Consider the following 8009-nt stretch of genomic DNA (forward strand, 5'->3'; position numbering starts at 1 on the left):
AGGATGTTCGTCACCTACCCCCAGACCAAGACCTACTTCCCCCACTTTGACCTAGGAAAGGGATCTGCTCAGGTCAAGGGTCACGGCAAGAAGGTGGCGGCTGCACTGGTCGAAGCTGCCAACCACATCGATGACATTGCTGGTGCCCTCTCCAAGCTCAGCGACCTCCACGCCCAAAAACTCCGCGTGGACCCTGTCAACTTCAAAGTGAGTGTCTGGGAAGGGGTGTCCAGCCCTGGGAAGGGATGACCAGCCCAGCTCCCCTCCTGCACGCCTTGGCTACCCCCTTGCCTCATTCCCTTGCTCACCACATCCTTTTGCCTTTCAGCTGCTGGGCCAGTGCTTCCTGGTGGTGGTGGCCTGCCACAACCCCTCTCTCCTGACCCCAGAGGTCCACGCTTCCCTGGACAAGTTCCTGTGCGCCGTGGGCACCGTGCTGACTGCCAAGTACCGTTAAGACGTGTACCGTGGCTAGAGCTGGGCCCAACACACCACCAGCCCTCCGACAGTGAGCAGTCAAATGTTCTGAAATAAAGTCTCTTGCATTTGTGCTCCAGCTCTGGTGTCCTGCTCTGTGTGCTGCCTGCGGGAAGGGAGCGGGAGGGATGTGCTCTGGGGGTCTGAACTGGAGGTTCCCCCACCAGGTGGGTACATGGAGGAAATGGGCTCTGGTTTTGCTGTCCCTGAGAGGAGGCAGCGTCTGGGGGGTGGTATCCAGCAGGCAGACGCCGCTCTGCTGCCGTGGGGCTCTGGGAGCAAGCAGAGCATTCCTAGGCACCAGTGGAGGGGAGAGACTGGAAGATCTGGGGCTCCCTGCAGCCCCAGACTGTCCCACCAGAATTCCACGCTGGAATCCCCTCTTGCATCACCAGGCCTGTGCACCCTTGCTCAGGACAAAGTGTTGGAGGGCATCTCCTCCTGGAAATGTTTGCAGGAGACACAGGAGTACAGGGGCTCCTGGCACCTGTGACCCTCTGCCCGGTGGCAGCGTGAGAACACCCTGAGGACCTCCCTGTGCCAGGACATCTTTCTTTGCACACAGGGCCGTGCAGTGGTGGAAGACTGCTTCTGTCTCCACCTAATGCCCCATTGCTCGGGTGTCTCTGTGGAAGGGTCCTGGGGAGCTGCAAGGGGAGTAGATGGGGCTCAGCTCCAGATCCAGCAGTGTGGGGTGGGTAAAGAGCACAAAAAGGAGCCCAGGACTTGTGCTGCTGTCTGTACCCCCCCAGCCCTTATCACAGCCCACAGCAGGGTGGCCATGGTTGGGGGCTGATAAAGGAAAGTCTGGGCTCTGCTCCAGCTCTGGGTGTGGTGGGAGACTGGGCAACAGATAGTCCCAGGAGGCTACAACCTGCCAGGTGCTGAGTAAGGGCTGGAAGGTCTTTAGTGAGGAGGGAAGGTTCAAGGAAGCCCCAGGGCGGCTCACAAAGCCAGCTAAGGTTGCCACAAGGTCCTTTGATCCTTGGCATTGGCAAGGATGGACTCTTCCCTAGTCCCATGGCCTCCAGGCACTGTCAGTGAATGCACAGAGACAGGAGAAACTCCAATGACTCCAAAGAGAGAAGGAGGCCCTTCAGACCCTGGGGTTTCTTCTGCAGTGCACCTCAGGCATCATGATCTCACATGGCCACTGTACTGGCACCTGTGACCCACTGGGCATGATGAGGAAGGGAGGAGAAAGCTGCACATGGCATCCCTGGGCAGTCTGATCTCCCTTTGTGCAGAGCAGGTGTTGGAGCAGGTTCCACCCCTCCAACCAGGAACATCACCCAGGCAGAGCTGTGGGCACAACTTCCCAGGGATCTCATGGAGAACCAGGATATGGTGGGGACTCAGGGCACACAGGTGTGCAAGGAGGTGTGAACTGGTGTGGAAAGCGTTGGGAAGAGCCAGCATCAAATCCAGCACGGGCTTGGACTCCTGCTAACTCAACCACTAAGGGCCCTCAAGGTCCTGAGCATGGTGGGTACATGAGACAAGGTGTAAAAGTGTGGGGACAATGTGTATGTGAGGGGTGAAAGTGGTTCCCAGCTCGGCTTTAGCTCCTGGCTGCTCCCAAGCCGTGCCGTGACCTCAGGCAGGACACGTCGGGTGGCAGTGGGCAGTGTCCTGCCTCTGCAGCACTTCCCCAGGGTTCTGCCTGGCCAGAGGACCGCTGCGCTGCTGTTGTCCCAGCCATTTGTCCCTGCTGCCACCAGAGGGGGACCTCCAGCCGTGGTGCTTTCTCGGGCCCGGGCAGAGGGTGCGCGGGCTGGGGGAAGCGGGGCTGCTGCGACCGGGCTTCCAGCCAGCCCCGGGTCCCGAGTGCTTTGGGGACGCCGGTGCCAGCTCGGAGGAGGGTGCAGGACCCCTTCCCATCAGTCCGTGTCCAGCGCTGAGAGTTCCAGCCCCGAGCCCCTTGTGCCTCCTGGCTCATAGCGCAGGGGCTCCCCTCACTGGGCATCCCTCGGTGACCATGGCTTCGTGTGCCCCAGTACGCAGCCTGCCCACGGGACAGACACGCTGGCCACAGCTTGGCGCTCCCTGAGCTGGCATCCCTGCCCAGCTGCCTTGGGACCCACCAGCACCACAGCAGCCACGCTCTGGAGCGGGGCAGGTCAAATATTTGCCCCAGGCTGGTTTTGCAGCTGGCTTTGCTGCAGCTCCAGTGCTGAGGAGGGAGTTGGAGGCAACTTCTGCATTGCCACAGCAGCAGCAGCAGCCTGAAACAGCCCCAGGTGACGCTGAGGAGGTGGATTTGGAGACAAAGTCCCCTGATCCAGGCCACGGCAGCACTCAGGAAGCCGAGTCACACCAGGCAGCTTCAGCAGAAGAAGGAAGATGAGTATCTCCAGGTCATGCCCGTTTTGATGTCTCCACTCTCTGCAGGCCTTTCTCAGCTCTCATTTATTCTTGATGGACAAAGCACCCAGGGTTCAAAGATACCCCAGAACAGCACAGTGTTCTCTCCTGTGATGTCACCACGGCAAGTGGCATCTCAGAGCTCATTTTTATTGAAAGAGGAGCTAAAATGACATCAGGAAATGAGCTTGATGGTTATGACTTACCTGATCACAGCACTTTCACCAGCCTCTTGAGGGGCTGCAAATAGCATTGTCCAGGTAGTTTGGATTCTAATCTTATTATGTTGGATAGATAGTCATGGCCCTAGAGAGGGTGTCCTGGAAAGGGACACAAAAACGTACTTCTGGAGGAGGTCAAGCATCCTAGGGGAGTTTAACAGGAATTCTCCATGAATTTTCTATCTTCCCACTGCTTCTCTGCTAAAATTTGATCTAGCAAACAAGTAGTGGGAAGATGGAGAATTAATTCCTCACTGGAAGGTGATCTTAGGAGAGCAGCTGAGCGATCCTTTTGCTGGAATGAGGAGGGAAAACATCATGTGTTTTACAAACTGTTCTTGTTTCTACATCCCATATTGGAATTCAATATGGCAATAGTGTAACCCGTGAGTGGTGCAGCCAATAGGTCTTCTGCTTCTTTGCTGTGTGTTTGGACAGCCACTATTTCCTAAATGTCAGATTTTCCCTGCTGAAATGATCTCTCTGATTTGTCTGGATCCTTTTGGATTTTAAGCCAGTGTTTGCATCCTCTCCAGCTCAGGAACACCTGAGAACTTAATAAGGACATTCTCCACTACAACACAAGTTATTGATGACAGAACAGTGAATAATAATGGTAAACAAAGAACTGGAATCTGTCAAAGAAGGAAAACAGACTCATCTGAAAGGATTCATTCCTGGCAATGGCCATGATTATTACTCATCTCTTTCTTTGATTAAAAGTCCCACTGTTTGGCTTTTTTTAATTGAAGCCAACTGGTTTGTAGTTCCTTGGTTTCCTCCTTTTACCCTGCTAATGATAAGAGATACGATGGTCTCGTTTCTGTGACCCCATCCCCCTCCCTCTTTTCCCAGAGATATTGCATGTTTGGAGGTGGCTTCCATCAGTTTTTGAGGTAAAGGGGATTTTTTTTTCAGGCAAGCAGTCTGAAAATAAGGAATGATTGAAATATACTTTAATTCAAACTTTTTGGGATCCTCCCACCTCCTCCACTGGCTGTTTTGGCAGTGGAAAAAGGAAAAGTGGTAGAAGACAGAAAATGAGCATTGATTAGATTTTCACTACAAAGATGGAAATTGAATAGAAATGCAAAAATTTTCTTCCTGCTGGTTGCCCTGTCTTCCCACCACACAGCAACCACCTGGGAGATTGATTTTGCTTGGAGATGAGATGATAGGCAATGCTCTGCTGGTAACATTAGTACTTCCTCTCTCCCTGTGTTGTTTTTCTGTATTTTTCAGCAGCAGGAGATACCATCTGGGGAGGGCACAGCTTTGGTTGTGTTCCTCCAGCTCCCACACAAGCAGTAATAGCAATTCCAGAGGGTACATTCCAGCCTGTTGCCTTCAGCATCTGTCTGTTGACCTGCTGCTGCTCATGAATTTGCTCTACCTTTCATAAACCTGCTGATCCTATTTGTTTCCACAACCTCCTGTGGCAGTGAATTCCAGAAGTTCATTCTCCCACCTGCTCCAGATAAAGTCCTTTTTATCCATTTGGAACCAATGTACCAGACTGATCGATGGCCTCTAACTCATCATGCATGTGCACCAGGTCCACGTTCTCTTTATGATTTTGTAGGGCTGGCATGTTTGCTCCCCCTTCTCCAGAGAAAAATCCCAGCCTCCCTGGAACCCCCTCATAGTGCAGCTACCCCATCCCCTTGATCTCAGTTATCCTGCTCAGGGCTCTATGTCCACAATGCTCTTACATCCTAAGGGAAGTTGTGCCCACAGCTCTGCCTGGGTGATGTGATAGGACAAGGGGTGATGGTTTTAAATGAAGAGGTTTGATTTAGATTAGATACAGGGAAGAAGTTTTTCACAATGAAGGTGGTAAAACATCGGCACAGGTTACTCCGACAGGTTGGGATGCCCCATCCCTGGAACCTTTCAAGACCAGGTTGGATGGGCCTCTGAGCAACCTGACCCACTGGTCACCCCATGGCAGAGGGAGTGAGTTAGACAACCTTTAAAAGTCCCTTCCAATCCAAATTATTCCATGATTATAGAATTCTATGATCAGAGGCCAGACCTGCACAGATGTGGGTGCACCAAGCTGTTACACAACAGGCAGGAGGTGCCCTCTTTCTTATTTTGTAAGCCCAGGTCCTTCCTGATGACATCTCTGTATTTTGTTGGCTTTTTTTTTTTTTTTTTTTTTTTTTTTTTTTTTTTTTTCTGCACATCAAGGCTGCAATCTTGGTGAACCATCAGTGAGGACCCCAGCACCTTTTTCCTGAGCTGTTATAGCCAGTTTAAGTTCAGCCTCCTCTGTTTTAGATCATATTTCCCTATCCAGGTCACCCTCTTTATCTACACTGAAAGGATTGACCTTCTGTTTTTCTGTAGCACTGGGAGCTGCACATAGCAGCATTCCACAGAGTACATCAAATATCCTTTCAGCAGTCTCCTGCAGTAATGGAGCATCATCTGACTTTTCTGTCAAAAGCTAAAACTCTGCAACTCTAACAGCAGATTTTTGGTCCCTAATCCTGGGATACAGTTCTTCATTATACTCTTCCTTCCCCTGTCACAGTGACTTCAAGTCAAGCTGCTGGGTGGAAACAATTCAATGAAGATCTACCTGAAGATAGTTAAAACAGAGAGTTTTCCAGTCTGTGCCACTTTTTTTACTCCTTGCACTGGGATAAAACAGAAATAGGGGATCAGACTGTGCCAGCTCTGTGCTGTCCAGAGACTTTTGCACATGGCCAAGAGGATCCCAGCTATGGATTTATGGAAAGCAATACAGCAAAATGTGCATTGCAGCTGCTCATCCAGAAAGCTTTTAGACATCCCTCAATAGTTGAGAAGCTGAGTGCCTTTATTAATAGTAGAAATATATTTATCAAAATTCATGGATCAGCACTGTTAAAGCTCCATAAATCCAATTTGGACAGGCCACCATTATTTATTTTTCCAGGTTGTTGCCTCAAAGAGGGATACTTAAAGTATATAATCCACACTTTTCCACAGGCCTGTTTGAAACACTGTAGGACATGCACTCTCCAGAATAGCATCTTCCTCTTTTGTCTGACTTCCTAATGAAGGGCTGCAATTTGGGACTCTTGCACCAAAGAGCAAGAAGCAGAAGTGGTCAGCCCTAACCATCACAGGGACACCGACACCACATTCAGAGAGTCACTGAGTCACACAGACGCCCTGGCCCCAGCATGGCCGTGGTCCCTCAGGCATCAGCATAAACAGAACCTCCCATGTGGTTTTCTGAGTCCTGTGGGTTCTTGATGCCACACAGGATGAGGCAGATACCTCTGCAGCTGGATCTTCTGCCCACCTGCAAGTCTTTGTGATCCACCTGCAGCACTGCCTGTGCAAGTGGAGGAAGCTTCAGCTTCCCCAGCTCCAGCTTCAGCCCCAACTCCGGCTCTGCAGCCAAAAGGAGACCCTCCCTGGCCCAAACTCACCCCTTCTGAGGCTGCAAGGCAGCTTAGCCAAAGGGAAAAGGAGCAGCCCAGACAGTCACTAAGCCAATGACAACATTTGCATGTCCCCATGTATTTGGGGCAGCTGTCAGTCTGGAGGAGGCATGTCCTACAGCATCCATCCACACAGCTACAGTGAATGCTGGAATGCTTTACTTGGGAACAAGCAAGTCCAAGAGACCCAAGCTGTGAAAAAAAAATAGGTATTGTAACACATAATGGATCTGACTCTGTGTTGTGCTAGATAAGCTTAATTTATACTCAGATCTTTGACATTGAATGTCTTCTTTTTTTCTTTTTTAAGAGGAAAATAACTAGAAACAGCATTTCAAGAAAGTAATTCATAAGGGCTGATTGGAGATGAGCTGATATCTCTAAAAGTGGAGTGGAAAGCTAAATTGATGTAGAATGAGGATGGAAGGGTTTATTTGTTTTCCTCTTAGAAGGAGAGCTCTGAAAATTCAAGGATAGTATCACACAGGGGCAAACGGAAATGAACAAGCAGTGAACAAATTGAAGCTGGAAATTAGTGGAATGGTCCTTTTCCATCCCTTGAGCTTATGTGCTCAAGCTTCTGGGCTGACTTCAAGGAAGTCTCCTCCTAAATCAGATGAAGACATTGCCAGCTTTGAGCACACAGCCTGCTCTGACTGGGATTTTGGTGATGTCAGAGCTCCTAGAAAATGACACTCACTTCCCCAGGGGATTTCCTTCCCATGCCCCAGGAAGTTATTACAAAGAGTAATATCCTGTGAGAGCAAGAGGCAAAGATTTTGAGCTCCAGAAGTAGAAAGTCCATCTCCAGGGAGCTTGTGGTTGACTGGAAACAGCTCCGAAGTCCTCAACTAAGCTGACCCGTAAGGGAGTGGTGGGATTTTTGCCTGAGCAAGGACTCCAAGACTGTCCCCAGGCTGCATTATTCTGCTGGAGAACACATCAGAGGGAATCCCAAGGAAAAGGCATGTAAAAGAGAAAATCCTTGACTCTTTTGAAATCAGCTGGAAAATCAGAATGAGTTGACTATGCCTATGAAAGCCGCATTTCCCGTGAGTCCCATGAACGTGGCAGATACATGAGAGCAGAGAAGGCAATCGGACTTTCCAGGAACCAGTATAAAACCACCCATGAGTTTGAAGGGCTGAGCGTCCCCAGTGCTTTCCCGTCTGAGCGAGGGCACGGTGTGCTGTCCGGTTATGACCGAGCCATGTGAAAGTTTGTGATTTCAGCTTAAACTGATCTCAAATTACCACCTTCCTCGGCCTTCAGAGCGCTGAGAAGCAAACCCAGGAGCACCATCGGCACCACCCCCGGGCTCTCTCCCCCGTGCCCGGGATGCTCCGACTCGAGAGGCGCATCCCGGGGGCTCCCGGGATGGAGCGGGGCGGTGCGCTCCGGTGCGAGCTCCGGCCCCGCGCACCGCCGGAGCTCCGCGGGTTCGTCCCTCCCGGTTCGTCCCTCCCGGTGCGGGGGGGCGGGGCCGGGGGGTGCGAATAAGAGGCAT

The 8009-nt window shown here is 51.1% G+C and overlaps 2 protein-coding genes across 2 annotated transcripts in view; both read left to right on the top strand.

Annotated features, from left to right (window-relative positions):
* LOC103620446 (hemoglobin subunit alpha-A) overlaps positions 1-556 on the top strand; it is a 3889-nt gene extending 3333 nt beyond the window's left edge. Inside the window, exons 2-3 of the mRNA XM_008639060.2 lie at positions 3-207; positions 329-556. Of these exons, the coding sequence (XP_008637282.1) occupies positions 3-207; positions 329-457 (334 nt within the window). The 3' untranslated portion in view covers positions 458-556. The remainder of the gene's footprint in view (positions 1-2; positions 208-328) is intronic.
* A 7323-nt stretch (positions 557-7879) lies between these two features.
* The window catches only part of TMEM8A (transmembrane protein 8A), a 16087-nt gene continuing 15957 nt past the window's right edge, over positions 7880-8009 (top strand). The window contains exon 1 of the mRNA XM_017741225.1: positions 7880-7969. Coding sequence (XP_017596714.1) covers positions 7880-7969 — 90 coding nt within the window. The remainder of the gene's footprint in view (positions 7970-8009) is intronic.

Source organism: Corvus brachyrhynchos, unplaced genomic scaffold (genome assembly GCF_000691975.1).
Source record: "Corvus brachyrhynchos isolate BGI_N302 unplaced genomic scaffold, ASM69197v1 scaffold58, whole genome shotgun sequence".
Taxonomy (NCBI): Eukaryota; Metazoa; Chordata; class Aves; order Passeriformes; family Corvidae; genus Corvus; species Corvus brachyrhynchos.